At 44.4% G+C, this 18,161-nt stretch overlaps 1 protein-coding gene across 1 annotated transcript in view; it reads left to right on the top strand.

Annotated features, from left to right (window-relative positions):
* The window catches only part of STRN (striatin), a 140,953-nt gene that overhangs the window by 62,668 nt on the left and 60,124 nt on the right, over positions 1-18,161 (top strand). Inside the window, exon 5 of the mRNA XM_038771664.1 lies at positions 8,759-8,862. Within this exon, the coding sequence (XP_038627592.1) occupies positions 8,759-8,862 (104 nt within the window). The remainder of the gene's footprint in view (positions 1-8,758; positions 8,863-18,161) is intronic.

Raw genomic sequence — 18,161 nt, 5'->3', positions numbered from 1 at the left:
CCCCAGTGCAATATCTCCCTGCCTTCCGTGAGTATTCATTTTAAGGGTTCCTAACACTTGGGGCTGCCATGGTAATACAGAAACACGTACGAGAGAAAGGCGACCGGAAAGTTGAGAGCGGTACATTTAAGGGAGGCCTCCTTTTATGCAGTGTGGCTGTAGGTGGAATGAGATCCCGGTGGAATCGTCGTCTTGTCCAATTCAGCTCGCTGTGGGAAGGGAATATGCCTGTTTATCGTTGTATTGTCCTCTCCCTAGCGCTTTGTCCAGTGCTCTGCACACGGTAAGCGCTCAATAAATACGATTGAATTGAACTGAGTAGTCGTCTCTCCCTCTTCGAAGCAGCTAACGGAATGAGGGAAGGAAGGCTGGGCGAAGTGGTGAGAACGGCGGGTTGGTTTCTGATCCAGCTGGTTGGGCCAGTCGGAATGTCCCCTCTGACCGGGGGAAGAGTGGGTCTTGGGCAAGCTTAGTGCCTGTCTCTTTCCGGGGTGCCCCTATGGTGCTTGAAGCCATCATTATCTAGACAGTAAGCTCGTTGTGGGCAGGGAACATGTCTAATAATAATAATAATAATGATGGCATTTGTTAAGCACTTACTATGTGCAAAGCACTGTTCTAAGCGCTGAGGGGATACAGGGTGATCAGGTTGTCCCATGTGGGGCTCACAGTCTTCATCTCCATTTTCCAGATGAGGGAACTGAGGCCCAGAGAAGTGAAGTGACTTGCCCAAAGTCACACAACTGACAATTGGCAGAGCCGGGATTTGAACCCATGACCTCTGACTCCAAAGCCCATGCTCTTTCCACTGAGCCACGCTGCTTCTCTACCAATTCTGTTATACTGTAGGCATGTAGTATAGTGCTCGGCACACAGTAAATGCTCAATAAATGCGTTTGATTGATGGATTGATGGATTGAGTGGGGCTCTTGTGAATCCTGCTGCTGCACAGTGTTAATCCCTCTAGAATGTAAACTCCTCCTCTAGACTGTAAGCTCGTTGCAGACAGGAAACGTTTCTGCAAATTCTGTTATCATTGGCTTCAAGGCTGTCCATCCATCCCCTTGCCCCCTCCTACCTCACCTCCCTTCTCTCCTTCTCCAGCCCAGCCCGCACCCTCCGCTCCTCCACCGCTGATCTCCTCACCATACCTCGCTCTTACCTGTCCCTCCATCGACCCCCGGCCCACGTCATCCCCCGGGCCTGGAATGCCCTCCCACTGCCCATCCGCCAAGCTAGTTCTCTTCCTCCCTTCAAGGCCCTGCTGAGAGCTCACCTCCTCCAGGAGGCCTTCCCAGACTGAGCCCCTTCCTTCCTCTCCCCCTCATCCCCCTCTCCATCCCCCCATCTTACCTCCCTCCCTTCCCCACAGCACCTGTATATATGTTTATATGTTTGTACATATTTTTTTACTCTATTTATTTATTTATTTGTACATATCTATTCTATTTATTTTATTTTGTTAGTATGTTTGGTTTTGTTCTCTGTCTCCCCCCTTTTAGACTGTGAGCCCACTGTTGGGTAGGGACTGTCTCTATATGTTGCCAATTTGTACTTCCCAAGCGCTTAGTACAGTGCTCTGCACACAGTAAGCGCTCAATAAATGCAATTGATGATGATGATGATAATAATGATAGCATTTGCTAAGCGCTTACTATGTGCAAAGCACTGTTCTAAGCGCTGAGGGGATACAAGGTGATCAGGTTGTCGCATGTGGGGCTCACAGTCTTCATCCCCGTTTTCCAGATGAGGGAACTGAGGCCCAGAGAAGTGAAGCGACTTGCCCAAAGTCACACAACTGACAATTGGCGGAGCCGGGATTTGAACCCATGACCTCTGACTCCAAAGCCCGTGCTCTTTCCACTGAGCCACGCTGCTTCTCTACCAATTCTGTTATACTATAGGCATGTAGTATAGTGCTCGGCACACAGTAAATGCTCAATAAATGCGATTGATTGACGGATTGATGGATTGAGTGGGGCTCTTGTGAATCCTGCCGCTGCACAGCGTTAATCCCTCTAGAATGTAAACTCCTCCTCTAGACTGTAAGCTCGCTGCGGACAGGAAACGTTTCTGCAAATTCTATTATGCTGTACTCTCCTGGGCACTCAGTACGGTGCTCTGCACACTGTAAGCGCGCAGTAAATATGATGGATTGAGTGGGGCTCTTGTGAATCCTGCTACGGCACAATGTTAATCCTTCTAGACTGTGAACTCATCCTCTACCTCCTTCCCTTCCCCACAGCACCTGTATATATGTTTGTTCATATTTATTACTCTATTTATTTTACTTGTACATATCTATTCTATTTTATTTTGTTAGTATGTTTGGTTTTGTTCTCTGTCTCCCCCTTTTAGACTGTGAGCCCACTGTTGGGCAGGGACTGTCTCTATATGTTGCCAATTTGTACTTCCCAAGCGCTTAGTCCAGTGTTCTGCACACAGTAAGCGCTCAATAAATACGATTGATGATGATGATCCTCTAGAATTGAAGCTCCTCCTCCAGACTGTAAGCTCATTGCGGGCTGGGAACGTGCCTGCAACTTCTGTTACTCAGTACTCTCCCAGGCACTTAGTACAGTGCTCTGCATACAGTAAGCGCTCAGAAAATGCAATTGATCGATTGAGTGGGGCTCTTGTGAGTCCCGCTGCTGCCCAGTGTTAATCAATCAATCAGTCGTATTTATTGAGCGCTTACTGTGTGCAGAGCACTGTACTACGCGCTTGGGAAGTACAAGTTGGCAACATATAGAGACAGTGATCATCAATCGTATTTATTGAGCGCTTACTGTGTGCAGAGCACTGTACTACGCGCTTGGGAAGTACAAGTTGGCAACATATAGAGACAGTCATCATCAATCGTATTAATTGAGCGCTTACTGTGTGCAGAGCACTGTACTACGCGCTTGGGAAGTACAAGTTGGCAACACATAGAGACAGTCCCTACCCAACAGTGTGCTCACAGTCTAAAAGGGGGAGACAGAGAACAAAACCAAACATACTAACAAAATAAAATAAATAGAATAGATATGTACAAGTAGAATAAATAAATAGAATAATAAATATGTACAGACATATATGTTAATCCCTCTCGGCCGTAAAGTCTTCCTGTAGACTGTAAGCTCGCTGCGGGCAGGGTGTCTACCGACTCTGTTATTCTGTACTCTCCCAAGGGCTCAGTACAGCGCACTGGCCACAGTAAGCATTCACCGGGCCCCGCGGAGGGATTGGGACAGTGTAGTAAAGGCCTTGTGTGGGGCAGGGCTGAAATTTAGGATTAGATTTTGGGCCTGGGTGGGACTCCCTCTGCTATGATAGCTTCCAGATGCGTTTTGAAAAAGATTACGCCTCTCAGCTGCTTAGTCACTGAAACGGAACGCTCCGCGGAAATCATCATCATCATCATCATCGTATTTATTGAGCGCTTACTATGTGCAGAGCACTGTACTGAGCGCTTGGGAAGTACAGATTGGCAACATATAGAGACAGTCCCTACCCAACAGTGGGCTCACGGTCTAAAAGGGGAAATGCAGATCACAATCTTCTGTCAGTATTAGGCGTCGAATGGGACAGAACAGTTTCGGCCAGATTAGACCAGCGGAAGGCAAATCGGGTTAGCGCGTTCCCGTTGAGCGGCGTCGAGGGTCCCTGAAAGGAAGCCCCCAAACTACCTCAGAGGAGGGCTCGAAGACTGAAATGTGGTAGTGACCGTACGGGGCTTTGGATTTCTGGTGAAAGGTTAGAATTAGAATTCTCATTAGAATTTTTAGACTGTGAGCCCACTGTTGGGTAGGGACTGTCTCCATATGGTGCCAATTTGTACTTCCCAAGCACTTAGTACAGTGCTCTGCACATAGTAAGCGCTCCATAAATACGATTGATGATGATGATTAGAATTCCAGATATTACTGTAATTACCCCTAAGAGGCATTACTTAGCTACTAAAGAAGACATCACAAGTCTTTATTCATTCATTCGATCGTATTTATTGAGCGCTTACTGTGTGCAGAGCCCTTATTCATTCATTCATTCATTCATTCATTCGATCGTATTTATTGAGCGCTTACTGTGTGCAGAGCACTGTACTAAGCACTTGGGAAGTACAAGTTGGCAACATATAGAGACGGTCCCTACCCCACGGTGGGCTCACAGTCTAGAAGGGGGAGACAGAGAACAAAACCAAACATATTAACAGGATAAAATAAATAGAATAAATATGTACAAATAAAATAAATAGAGTAATAAATACGTATATACATATATACAGGTCATCAGGTTGGCTCACAGTCTTCATCCCCATTTTAATAATAATAATAATGATGGCATTTGTTAAGCGCTTACTATGTGCATAGCCCTGTTCTAAGCGCTGGGGAGGTTACAAGGTCATCAGGTTGTCCCACGGGGGGCTCACAATCTTCATCTCCATTTTAATAATAATAATAATAATAATAATGGCATTTGTTAAGCGCTTACTATGTGCAAAGCACTGTTCTAAGCGCTGGGGAGGTTACATGGTCATCAGGTTGTCCCACGGGGAGCTCACAGTCTTCATCCCCATTTTATTAATAATGAATAATGATGATGGCATTTGTTAAGCGCTTACTATGTGCAAAGCACTGTTCTAAGCGCTGGGGAGGTTACAGGGTCATCAGGTTGTCCCACGGGGGGCTCACAGTCTTCATCCCCATTTTAATAATAATAATAATGATGGCACTTGTTAAGCGCTTACTGTGTGCAGAGCACTGTTCTAACAACCACTTCCCATTCTATCCTCTTTTGGAAGGAGTTGCTTTATTTTAATAATCGTAATTGTGGCATTTGTTAAGCGCTTGCGATGTGCCAAGCGCTGTTCTGAACGCTGGGGTAGATATTAGGTAATCAGGTTGTCCCACGTGGGGCTCACGGTCTTAATCCCCATTCTGCAGATGAGGTAACTGAAGCAGAGAGAAGTTAAGCGGCTCGCCCAGGGTCACACAGCTGACAAGTGGCGGAGCCGGGATTAGAACCCGTGCCCATGACTCCCAAACCTGTGCTCTATCCACTAAGCCACGCTGCTTCTCTTTATTTGACAAAAGGCTGTGAGTGAAACTGTTTTTTTCCTCTTAAAATATTTTAGAAATGTTATCTGTACTTCCCAAGTGCTTTGTATGTCCCAAGCGCTTAGTACAGTGCTCTGCACAGAGTAAGCGCTCAATAAATACGAATGAATGAATGGGGAAGTGGGGAGATTGAGAAGCAGCATGGCTTAATGGAAAGAGCGCAGGCTTTGAAGTCAGAGGTCATGGGTTCTAATCCCGGCTCTGCCACCTGTCAGCTGTGTGACCTTGGGCAAGTTGCTTCTCTGTGCCTTAGTTACCTCATCTGTAAAATGGGGATTAAGATTGTGAGCCCCACTTGGGACAACCTGATAAACTTGTATCTCCCCCAGCGCTTAGAACAGTGCTTGGCACATCGTAAGAGCTTAACAAATGCCGCCATTATTATTAATATTATCAAGAGTTTTTTTTTTTAACTTTGGAAACACCATTGCCCCCTGCTTCTTCTGCAGCTTAACTCCCTCTCTTCCTGTTCCCTGTCTCCTAAATAGTGGAAAGTAGGAAAATAGAATGAATGGCTTTAGGAAATTGCCAAGCAGTTAGGAATGAAAAATTCAATTGCAGCACATGTAAGGTTCAAACTCCCACCAAATACAAGGACTTTAATGGATAATCAGAGAAGCAGCGCGGCTCAGTGGAAAGAGCCCGGGCTTGGGAGTCAGAGGTCATGGGTTCTAATCCCACCCTGCCACTTGTCAGCCTTGTGACTTTGGGCAAGTCACTTCACTTCTCTGTGCCTCAGTTATCTCATCTGTAAAATGGGGATTAAGACTGTGAGCCCCACGTGGGACAACCTGATCAACTTGTATCCCCCCCAGTGCTTAGAACGGTGCTTTGTACATAGTAAGCGCTTAATACTAACATTATTATTATTATTATTATTGTTTATCAGGGTTACTATTTTGACTGAACCATGGAGTGGGCTTTGGTGTATTATTATTATGCACGGTAAAGTGGCCACCAGGTTATTTGGCCTATTTTGTATTAGTTGAGTGCATCGCCTTGCCCCTCCAAGGCCGTTAGAGATCATAGTTGGAAGGAAATAGTGGAACCCTCTGATAATAACAGTAATAATACCAAGCGTATTTAAAGGCTTGTTAGGCGCCAAGCATTGTACTAAGTCCTGGGGGAGATAAATGATATACAGATCAGGCATAGTCCCTATCCCACACAGGACTCACAGTCTTGAGGGGAAGGGAGAACAGGTATTGAACCCCCATTTTACAGATGAGGAAACTGAGGCCCGGAGAAGCCAAGTGACTTGCCCAAGGTCACACAGCAGACATGTGGCAGAGCCGGGATTAGAACCCAGGTCCTCTGATTCCCGGGCCTGTGCTCTTTCCACTATGGCCGTGTTGCTTCTCTTAAAAGCCCTCTTTGTACTTGAAGGTGCAGAGGAACTCACCCAGTCTTCTCTTCAGTTACCACCATCGCATTGCTTTAGTCACGTTTTCGATACCCTTATCATTTTGGACGTGTGCTTCTGGATTCCTTCCACATCTGAAAAAAGGCAGTTATAAAAGCCTTCACAGCATCTCCAAACTCCGTCCTTTCTCCTCTCCATTCCTAAAACCACCGTCTCAGTCCAGGCTTAGGGCATTCCTTGATTGCACTATCGAACCTCATCTCCCCTTCCTTCCTCTCCCCCTCATCCCCCTCTCCATCCCCCTCATCTTACCTCCTTCCCTTCCCCACAGCACCTGTATATATGTATATATGTTTGTACATATTTATTACTCTATTTATTTATTTATTTATTTATTTTACTTGTACATATCTATTCTATTTATTTTATTTTGTTAGCATGTTTGGTTTTGTTCTCTGTCTCCCCCTTCTAGACTGTGAGCCCACTGTTGGGTAGGGACTGTCTCTATATGTTGCCAACTTGGACTTCCCAAGCGCTTAGTACAGTGCTCTGCACATAGTAAGTGCTCAATAAATACGATTGATGATGACTGTCTCTAGATGTTGCCAACTTGGACTTCCCAAGCACTTAGTACAGTGCTCTGCACACAGTAAGCGCTCAATAAATACGATTGATTGATTGGCTGGTTGATCTCCTCTCTGGGCTCTTGACTCGGTCCCAAGCACTTAGTACAGTGCTCTGCACACAGTAAGCGCTCAAGTAAAACCACTGATTGATTAACTGCAGAGGGCCTAGAGCTCACTCCTCAACATTCATTTATTCAGTTGTATTTATTGAGCGCTTACTGTGTGCAGAGCACTGTACTAAGCTCTTGGGAAGTACAAGTTGGCAGCACTGCTGCACCTCTGCCTAGGCTCACGGTGCTATCCTCCTTCTAGGCCGTGAGCCCGTCGTTGGGTAGGGACCGTCTCTCTATGTTGCCAACTTGTACTTCCCAAGCGCTTAGTCCAGTGCTCTGCACACAGTAAGAGCTCAATAAATACGACTGAATGAATGAATGAATGATGCCCCAAAGATCAGGGTAGAATATATAAAAGTGCCCTATTAAAAAAAAAAGGTTGTTACTAGTACCCTCTCCTTCATACACTTCTTTAGGGCCACTCTCTATTTCTTCTTATGTTTTCGTTCTGCACTTTATACTGACCATTCTGCTCTTTCCAGGCAAGCATACCCCAAACTTCCTTTTTTTTTTTTTTTAAAAAAAAAGGTATTTAAGTACTTACTAGATGCCAGGCTCTGTACTAAACGCTGAGGCAGATGCAAGCTAATCAGGTTGGACACAGTCCACGTCCCACGTGGGACTCACAGGCTTAGTTCTCATTCTACAGTTGAGGTAACTGAGGCACTGAGAAGTAAAGTGACTTGCCCAAGGTCACACACAGCAGGTAAGTGGCAAAGCTGGGTTTTGAATTCAGGTCTTCAGACACCCAGGTCTGAGCTCTTTCCACTAGCCCATGCTATTTCCATCAACCACTCATCTTCTCTCAAATTACACACCCATCACTCATCATCAATCGTATTTATTGAGCGCTTACTGTGTGCAGAGCACTGTACTAAGCGCTTGGGAAGTACAAGTTGGCAACATATAGAGACAGTCCCTACTCAACAGTGGGCTCACAGTCTAAAAGTCTACTCCCTTCTAGTTTCCAACGGCTCCTGTAATCAATCCTTCGTTGTCCTTGAGTTTTTCCAATTGAGTTGAGCGCTCGGAGTGAGCCCCTGTGACTTCTTCTTTACTTGATGGCTTACTATCAATCGTATTTATTGAGCGCTTACGGTGTGCAGAGCACTGTACTAAGTACGCGTAGCCCCTTGCTGACTTCAATATTTGTTCATTTTTCTTTATGCTCCTTAGCATGTCTATATCTGACTAGTTTTCTGTTCTAGATTATGTTCTCCTAAGGGGTAGGAATGGTGTCTAATTCCCCATAAAATGCCCAACACCACAGAGATAGGCGCTTAGTAAGTGCTTCTGTTAGTTAAGAGGAGGCGTTTTGGAGAATTCCGTAGGCTTACAGTTTTTTAAGGCGTTTATTTTCCTATGCACAAGTCTGTAAATATTTATGTGTACTTTCATATGTTGTTGAAGATGCCGTTTCATATAAAATATTAAAAACATTGAAATATTTTTGCAGATGATCAAAACACTTAAGTGGAGAACTATGGTAGTTAGCTGCGTGATTGTTCCATTCTTTCTGATTAAAGCCTTGCTTGTTTGTTGTTGTTTTTTTTCCAGGCTCAGATTGCCTTCCTTCAAGGTGAAAGGAAAGGGCAAGAAAATCTGAAGAAGGATCTCGTGAGGAGGATCAAAATGTTGGAATATGCTCTGAAGCAGGAAAGGTACATTTCCCTGAAAAGAGAAGTTTTCACATGTCTCATTTAAATTGCCATGAGATTACTACTTTACCATTCTTTCTTTGGGCTAAATTTGCTTTCTGTAATGATACACTAGGCTTGGAGTAGAACTCGTAGTGGACATGATTCTACTGTAATTTTCATGTGAATTTTAAAGTTGATATTACCTCCAGTGCTGTACAGATAACTACTTAAACTACTATCATCATCATCATCAATCGTATTTATTGAGCGCTGACTATGTGCAGAGCACTGTACTAAGCGCTTGGGAAGTACAAATTGGCAACATATAGAGACAGTCCCTACCCAACATTGAGCTCACAGTCTAAAAGGGGGAGAAAGAGAACAAAACCAAACATACTAACAAAATAAAATAAATAGAATAGATATGTACAAGTAAAATAAATAAATAAATAGAGTAATAAATATGTACAAACATATATACATATATACAGGTGCTGTGTAGTATAATAATAATACTAATTATTATTGTTATTATTAAAGGATAAACAAACACCGTTACAATTAGAGAAGCAGCGTGGACTAGTGGGAATCAAAGGACCTGAGTTCTCATCCCAGCTCTGCCATGTGTCTGCTGGGTGACCTTGGGCAGGTCGCTTAACTTCTCTGTGCCTCAGTTAACTCATCTGTAAGATGGGGCTTCATTCCTACTCCCTCCTGTTCAGGCTGTGAACCTCATGTGGGACAGGGACTAAGCCCAGCCTGATTAACTGGTATCTACCCCAGTGCTTTGAACAGTACAGTGCTTTGCACATAGTGAGCGCTTAATAAATGCCATTATTATTATTATCCATGTTCCTCTCCCACCACACTCCAGTTTACACACTTGGTTCATCCCACATCAGCCTACTCACTGGGCCTTTTTCTCGTGTCTCTCACCACTGACCTCCTGTTCACACCCTCCCCCTTCACACCCAACAGATCACCGCCCCGCTCATCTTCAAGAACCTTGAAGATTCTTGAGAATTGTCCCATATTTACAATAACCAAAGCCTAAGTAACGATCAATTAGCAATCTAATGGGAGGCAGTCTTGGTCTTGGGATAGCAAACTGGAAGGAAATAGGCCATTTTGAGATTCAGCTCTTAACTGCAGAATTGTGACACAGAACTAGCTATATAATTTTTTTCTTATGGTATTTGTGCAGTACTTACTATGTACCAGCCCCTGGAATAGATACAAGCTAATCCGGTTGGACACCATCTGCATGGAGCTCACAGTCATGATCCCCATTTTGCAGATGAGCTAACTGAGGCACAGAGAAGATAAATGACTTGCCCAAGGTCTCAAGCAGGGTCTCACATCCAACAGATCACCGCCCCGCTCATCCTCAAGAACTTTCCGCAGTCACATCTCCTTCAAGAGACCTTTTTTTGAACCTCTCCCAACTTCAGCATTTCCGTGTCGCCTCAATATTTGGTTACTCACTCTGCCTTCCGAGACATTTGCGCCCAGATCTTTAAACTCTGTTGCTTCCCCTTACTCTTAATTTATTTTAATCCCCACTAGACTTTAATTGTTTCTACTCATTCTACCGTACTCTTCCAAGCACTTTGTACCTTGCTCTGTTAAGAGTTAGCTTTCCATAAATGCTATCGATCTATTTCCTTAAGGTATTCAAGTAACAGGTAAAATCAATCTTCTCTACTGCCTTTAATAAATTTTCATTCATCCTGCTCAAGTGAGCCAGTGGCAATGCTGTGAAAGAATGGTACACAGCAAGGAAAGCTGTGTTAGAGAAATAAGGTTCGCTTCAGAGCGAGGTTTTCATGCAAAGACAGAAGCGGGTGTTTGTGCAACCGGGATGACAGCAGTGTTGACGGGATAGGACTTTGGACTCCGTGAGCGGAGTTATTAATAATAATAGTACTTGTTAAGCGCTTTCTATGTGCCAAGCACTGTTCTTTTGCCAAATTATTTGCCAGATTTCACAAAAATAGGATCAGTTTAAATTGAAAAGTGAGGGGTTCAAAACAAAACTAAAAAAGTCCTTCACCTAATTTGGAATTTTTTTACCTTTGGATGGGTTTGGATCATCATCATCATCATCAGTCGTATTTATTGAGCGCTTACTTTGTGCAGAGCACTGTACTTAGCGCTTGGGAAGTACAAGTTAGGTCAGTGGATGATGAGACCATGATTGTTTTAGAGGTGAAACTTAGGGCTGTTAAGCAGTATATTCCTAAATGAAAGCCCAGGTGCAGTGAGAACAGTGATTCCATTATTTCAAGTATCCTTTGGTGCCTCTGTTAGAGACAAAATATTAGTCTAAATGGGTAAGCTTAATTTGGCATTTCTACCACCTGATATTCTTTGAAATATCTTCTACATACTTTAAGCGGCTAATTGGTGGCATTGATACTATGCAGCCCATCTTTTGTGCTTGGTCACTGTCAAAGAGGCTCCCGTTCAGCTAAAGTCATTGCTGTGCCAATGGATCGGAACTGGTTTTATTGTGTCTGCGCCAGTGCTTATCACAGTGTTTGGAACACTTCAGGGACTTAAGAATGCCTTTATCATCATCAGGTCAGAGGACCCTTGCTAATAAGATGCAGCATGGCTCAGTGGATAGCACCCGGGCCCAGGAATCAGAAGGACCTGGGTTCTAATTTCAGCTCCGCCACATGTCTGCTCTATGCCTTGGGCAAGTCATTTAACTTCTCTGTGCCTCAGTTACCTCACCTGTAAAAAATGGGGATTAAGACTGAAAGCCCAGTGTGGGACAGGGACTGAGTCCAACCTGATAAACTTGAATCTACCCCTGTGCTTAGAACAATGCTTGGCTCGTAGTAAGTGCTTAACAAGTACCATTATTATTACTACTACTACTACTACTAATGATGGCATTTATTAAGCGCTTACCATGTGCAAAGCACTGTTCTAAGCGCTGGGGAGGTCATCTGATCAGGTTGTCCCACGGGGGGGCTCACAGTCTTAATCCCCATTTTACAGATGAGGTCACTGAGGCCCGGAGAAGTTAAGTGATTTGCCCAAAGTCACACAGCTGACATTTGGCGGATCCGGGATTTGAACCCATGACCTCTGACTCCAAAGCCCGGGCTCTTTTCCACCGAGCCACGCTGCTTCTCTATTACTATTACTATAATATTATAGTAATATTACTATGACTACTTCTGGCCACCTCGGTTATAGCCAGTGATACTATTCAGCGTGGCCCAGTGGAAAAGGACCTGGGCTTTGGAGTCAGAGGTCATGGGTTCAAATCCCAGCTCCGCCGCTTGTCAGCTGTGTGACTTTGGGCAAGTCACTTCTCTGTGCCTCAGTTCCCTCACCTGTAAAATGGGAATGAAGACTGAGACCCCCATGGGACAACGTGATCACCTAGTAACCTCCCCAGCACTTAGAAGAGTGCTTTGCACATAGTAAGTGCTTAATAAATGCTATCATTATTATTATTATTATTATTATTATTATTCAGGAGCTGTGTGACTAGCTCATTGTAGAAGAGATGAGATCAGGGATTCAAGGGCAAGAAGAGCTCTTATTTATTTTATTGTACACTACACGCCCAGGCTTTAGCTCAGCATGGGTACAGAGGTTCACTTCAGGATATGGTACCCCGTCTTCCCACCCCAGACTCAGTTTCCCAGTGGTGAGTGTTCCTCTCTAGTCATTTGACCTGCCTCTGTGTCAGCTTGGTGTCCAGTAGGGCATCTGTTGCTGGATCATCATCATCATCAATCGTATTTATTGAGCGCTTACTGTGTGCAGAGCACTGTACTAAGCGCTTGGGAAGTACAAATTGGCAACATATAGAGACAGTCCCTACCCAACAGTGGGCTCACAGTCTAAAAGGATGTCTTTGCCCTGAGCAGCAAAGTGGATAGAGCCCAGGCTTGGGAGTCAGAAGGTCACGGTCCTAATCCCGGCTCCTCCACCTGTCCGCCGAGTGACCTTGGGCAAGTCACTTCATTTCTCTGGGCCTCAGTTCCCTCATCGGTAAAATGGGGATTGAGACTGTGAGCCTCGTGTGGGACAGGGACTGTGTCCAAACCGATTTGCCTGTATCCTTAGGACAGTGCTTGGCACATAGTAAGTGCTTAACAAATACCATAATAATTATTACTGTTATCCTGGCTCAGAAACACGCAGCCTGGATGATGATAATAATACTAATAATGATGGCATTTATTAAGCGCTTACTATGTGCAAAGCATTATTCTAAGCGCTGGGGAGGTTACAAGGTGATCAGGTTGTCCCATGGGGGGGCTCACAGTCTTAATCCCCATTTTCCAGATGAGGGAACTGAGGCTCAGGGAAGTTAAGCGACTTGCCCAAAGTCACACAGCTGACAGTTGGCGGAGCCGGGATTTGAACCCACGACCTCTGACTCCAAAGCCCGGGCTCTTTCCACTGAGCCAAGCTGCTTCACCCGGGCTCCCCTGCCCAAGGCTTGCCCACGTGGATGAGACTGGGATCCGGCTGAGATATCAGCCTGACATCCTCACATCCTGAAGCAGCCCCTGTTTGGACTCCTTGACAGCTGTGAACAGCCTGTCTCACTCCGGTTGATATATTGTACCGCCCCACGCGCTTAATACAGTGCTTTGCTTACAGTAAGCGCTCAAGAAATACCAATACAGTGCTTTGCTTACAGTAAGCGCTCAAGAAATACCATCGATCCGATGGATGCTGCTGCTAGTCACCATGGCAACTCATGGTAACAGCTGTTCGCTCCCGTAGCACCACAGTTGGAGGGCATGGCCGAAGGGACTCCGCCTACAGACGTTTTTGAGGAGAATTATCCCATATTTACAATAACCAGAGCCTACGTAATGATCAGTTAGCAATCTGATGGGAGGCAGTCTTGGTCTTGGGATAGCAAACTGGAAGGAAATAGGCCATTTTGAGATTCAGCTCTTAACTGCAGAATTGTGACATGGAACTAGCTACATAATTTTTTTCTTATGGTATTTGTGAAGTACTTACTACGTACCAGCCCCTGGAATAGATACAAGCTGATCAGTTGTGTCACCTTTCAAACGCTCTTTTTGGGCTGGTGACTGGCAATTTTATTTCTACATATCTATTCTATTTATTTTATTTTGTTAGTATGTTTGGTTTTGTTCTCTGTCTCCCCCTTTTAGACTGTGAGCCCACTGTTGGGTAGGGACTGTCTCTATATGTTGCCAATTTGTACTTCCCAAGCGCTTAGTACAGTGCTCTGCACATAGTAAGCGCTCAATAAATACGATTGATGATGATGATGATCCGGTTGGACGCCATCTGTGTCCCACATGGAGCTCCCAGTCGTGATCCCCATTTTACAGGTGAGCTAACTGAGGCACAGAGAAGTTAAGTGACTTGCCCAAGGTCTCAAGCAGGGTCTCACAGCAGACAGTTTTGAACGGAAGGCACCAGAGACGTTCAGAAGGATTAAAGGACCACAACTGAAATGACAAATGCAGTTCCGTGAGTGGAAAAACTGATCTGAAGAGGATGGAAAACCATGAAATGCTGCTTATCTATTAGATATGGATACTGAAACAAAGCCAGGATGAGCCTTCCTAGAATTATTTTACAGTATTATAATTATTACCAGTTTAGTAGCTCATAATAAACCCTTCTAGGATTAAGCCCTTTACTGAGCATAGAATAAGACAGGTTTACTGCTTAGTGGAATTCGTTCAGAATCTAAATTAAACTGACTGACTGGATATGTGCCCAGGGGGAAAAACAGACATTTAAGGAAGTGATTGTTATATTGCCAACTTGTACTTCCCCAGTGTGTAGTCCAGTGCTCTGCACACAGTAAGCGCTCAATAAATATTCTATTTTATTTTGTTAACATGTTTTGTTTTGTTCTCTGTCTCCCCCTTCTAGACTGTGAGCCCACTGTTGGGTAGGGACCGTCTCTATATGTTGCCAACTTGTACTTCCCAAGCCCTTAGTACAGTGCTCTGCACACAGTAAGTGCTCAATAAATACGATTGACTGAATAAATATGATTGAATGAATGGTGACCCCATGCACCGAGGACGATGGCCTCATTGAAATGATCTCAGTAAAGCAAAAGAGGAGTCGGCCATTGGCTTCCGCACTGTGACGTAGCAAGAGACACGTGGTTGTTAATTGTTTTGCGGCGACGTGTTCCCTTGTACGCAGAAGTTCCTTAATGAGAATTAGATAGCCGCTCGAAGGCTCACCTAGTATTTAGCCCGATTAGGTGATCGTGTTCCACGGCTAATTCACTTTATGAAATTGTAATTGAGATCGAATGCTTAAATTAAGCAGTGGAGGTAGCGTAACGATCGCGGCTCTTTCCGAGCCCAGAATGAAGCCGGTGTGGAAGTGCAGTCTGCCCGTCTGTAGCTTTCCTGCCTTGTGTCCATTTCGACCTCCCCCTCCTCTTATTCCTCCCCCTTATCCCCCTACATTCAGCTTGCCCTCTCCTCCTTTTGGTGGCCACCACCTCTCTCCGATGATTATTATGCAATTTTCCGCAAGCCCACTAGAATGCAGTGCAAGACAGTATTCCCGATTGCAACCGGCAAGACAGTTTTCCGGATTGCAACCGGCTTCAGTATTCCCTTTTAAAAACTCCAAAGAGTTCCTAGTCTTGTAATAAGAGGCACGTGACCACTGGGTTTCTGCGATTCCCGCACTGAGCTTCATTTTTGACTCTGTTTAGCACAGAAGCTGTTTCTGCTCCCTGGATTTTTGGCTCGGTTGCCCATCAAATGGATTATGTACTTAGAAAAATTATCCTTTGGAAAAGAATTCCCAAGCATCTGGCAGTGTTGTGTCGCCTTATGAATTAAGTCGATAAGAGACTTCCTCCGTCACTCTTATTCATTATTGCCAATGCCTAGAAATAGGCCAGGCAAGTTTAGATTTCATGAAGTCATATTCTTGCGGGATTACATTTTTATGATATTCCTACACCAGGAATGATATCTACTCATTGCTTTTGGTATATTTTCAAAGAAAAGCTGCAGGGACTTAGTCACTGGAACAAATAATCTGTACATCTTTTTTTTTCATTGATCAAATTTATATGGAACACAAATTGATAGCCTCCAATACGTCTTTGAAAAACCGTTTTCCACTTGTTAATTTTGAGTTTACCTTTGTTAATATCAGATTCATCTAAGGCCAGTGCTCTGGGTATCAATAAAGAAGTTTTTTGTTCAGCATGAATAAAACTGAGGAGCTTGTTTTCAGGCAGCATCCATAAAAGAACTAGAGTCCTCCCAGGTTCGCTCTGCAAAAATCAAAGGGTATTCTTAAATGGAGGGAAGGATTTTTTTTTAAAAAAAGGAATTCTGAAACTACTAAGATAGAATTCATTTTTACTATTTGTAAAACTATTTGTAAAACTATTTACTAGTATTTACTAGAAAATACTATTTACTATTTGTAACATTCTCTGAGTTTTTTCAGCACTCAACCCGGCCATTTGAATTATTTCACATTCATTGTTGGCTTTAGGTCAAAACATAGCACAACCGATGTGATTATTTTTGCAGTAGTTTTATGAGAGAAATCTAGTCCATAGCTGTGATTTGAACAAACTACTCATAAATAAGGACTCTGTCAGTTCATTGAAAAAGCTTGCTTAAAAAATAGGTAATTATTAGCTCCTTAAAACTGTCTAATTTGGCTATTGATCAAGTTTTTTTTATGGTATTAAGTGCTTCCTATAATAATAATATAATAATGGCAATTATTAAGCGCTTACTATGTGCAAAGCACTGTTCTGAGCGCTGGGGGATACAAGGTGATCAGGTTGTCCCACGGGGAGCTCACAGTCTTAATCCTCATTTTTACAGATGAGGTAACTGAGGCTAAGAGAAGTTAAGTGACTTGCCCAAGGTCACACAGCAGACGTGTCAGAGCCGGGATTCGAACACATGACCTCTGACTCCCAAGCCCGTGTTCTTTCCACTGAGCCACGCTGCTTCTCCCTATGTGCCAGGCGCTATACTAAGTGCTGTGGTAGATACAAGCTAACCAAGTTGGGCACAGTCTCTGTCCCACCTGGGGCTCACAGTCTTAATCCCCGTTTTACAGATGAGGAAACTGAGGCACGGAAAAGTTAAGAGACTTTCCCAAGGTCACACAGCAGACAAGTGGAGGAACCACGTGTAGACCTTAGATCCTTCCGCCCCGATCGTTCTGCCTCCAGGCCTGTGCTCGATATACGAGGCCACGCTACGTCTCCTCATCTTTTAATGTTGAGTATATTTGATGAGACACGTTCGCCATGGTCAACGAGAGGCAGAAATGAGTTTCCAGTTAGTTTTCGCCATGGTCAACGAGAGACAGAAACGAGTTTGCAGTTAGCTTTATTTTGCACCGCTAACCTACTTTTCTTTTCATTGTAAAGTCTCCCATTTGAAGCCGCCTATTTGGTCATTAAGGCACCATTAGCCTCTTGGTCTTGCTAGCTTTAGAAGCCTTACAACCCAAAGAGAAAAAGCCAGGGGGAAGGAGTCTGCCCCAGAGACAACTGCATAGCGTTCAGGGCAGAGAACGCACACAAGGAGTTGATTATATTCTATTTATTTTGTTAACGATGTGCATTTAGCTTTAATTCTATTTGTTCTGACGACTTGACACCAGTCCACATGTTTTGTTTTGTTGTCTGTCTCCCCCTTCTAGACTCTAAGCCCATGGTTGGGTAGGGACCGTCTCTATATGTTGCCAACTTGTATTTCCCGAGCGCTTAGTCCAGTGCTCTGCACACAGTAAGCGCTCAGTAAATACGATTGAATGAATGAATGATTTATAGTGCTGATGGGTGCTGCCATTCCACGCACACTTTCCCATCTCACAAGAAACAGCTTCTGATGGGCCCTGGGGTTCCGGCTGTGGGACAGTTGAAAGGAGACCCCAGTGACTTACCCAGAGTCACACAGCTGAGAATTGGCGGAGCCGGGATTTGAACCCATGACCTCTGACTCCAAAGCCGCTCTTTCCACTGAGCCACGCTGCTTCTCTTTTTTGTTGTATCGTACTCCCCCAAGCGCTTAGTACAGTGCTTGGCGCACAGTAAGCGGTCAATAAATATGACTGAAGACGGACTGAGGCGGGTGAGGAAGCAGGATGGTACTGCTGCTGAGGCCGGGGGAAGGTATAGGAAGACGGGGTCTGGGAGAGAGAGAGACAGAAAGGGAGAAGGAGGAGGGGGTAATGTTGTATTTTAGAAACCTAGTGTCTTAAAGTTGGAGCTGATGTCATAAACTAGGAAATGCCGAATAAGTTCAGAGAGGTCAGGGTTGTCGTTCACTGGAGCGTAG

Source organism: Tachyglossus aculeatus, chromosome X1, assembly GCF_015852505.1.
Source record: "Tachyglossus aculeatus isolate mTacAcu1 chromosome X1, mTacAcu1.pri, whole genome shotgun sequence".
Lineage (NCBI taxonomy): Eukaryota > Metazoa > Chordata > Mammalia > Monotremata > Tachyglossidae > Tachyglossus > Tachyglossus aculeatus.
Note: the sequence above shows the minus strand (reverse complement) of the source record. Positions and strands in the feature narration are given on the sequence as shown.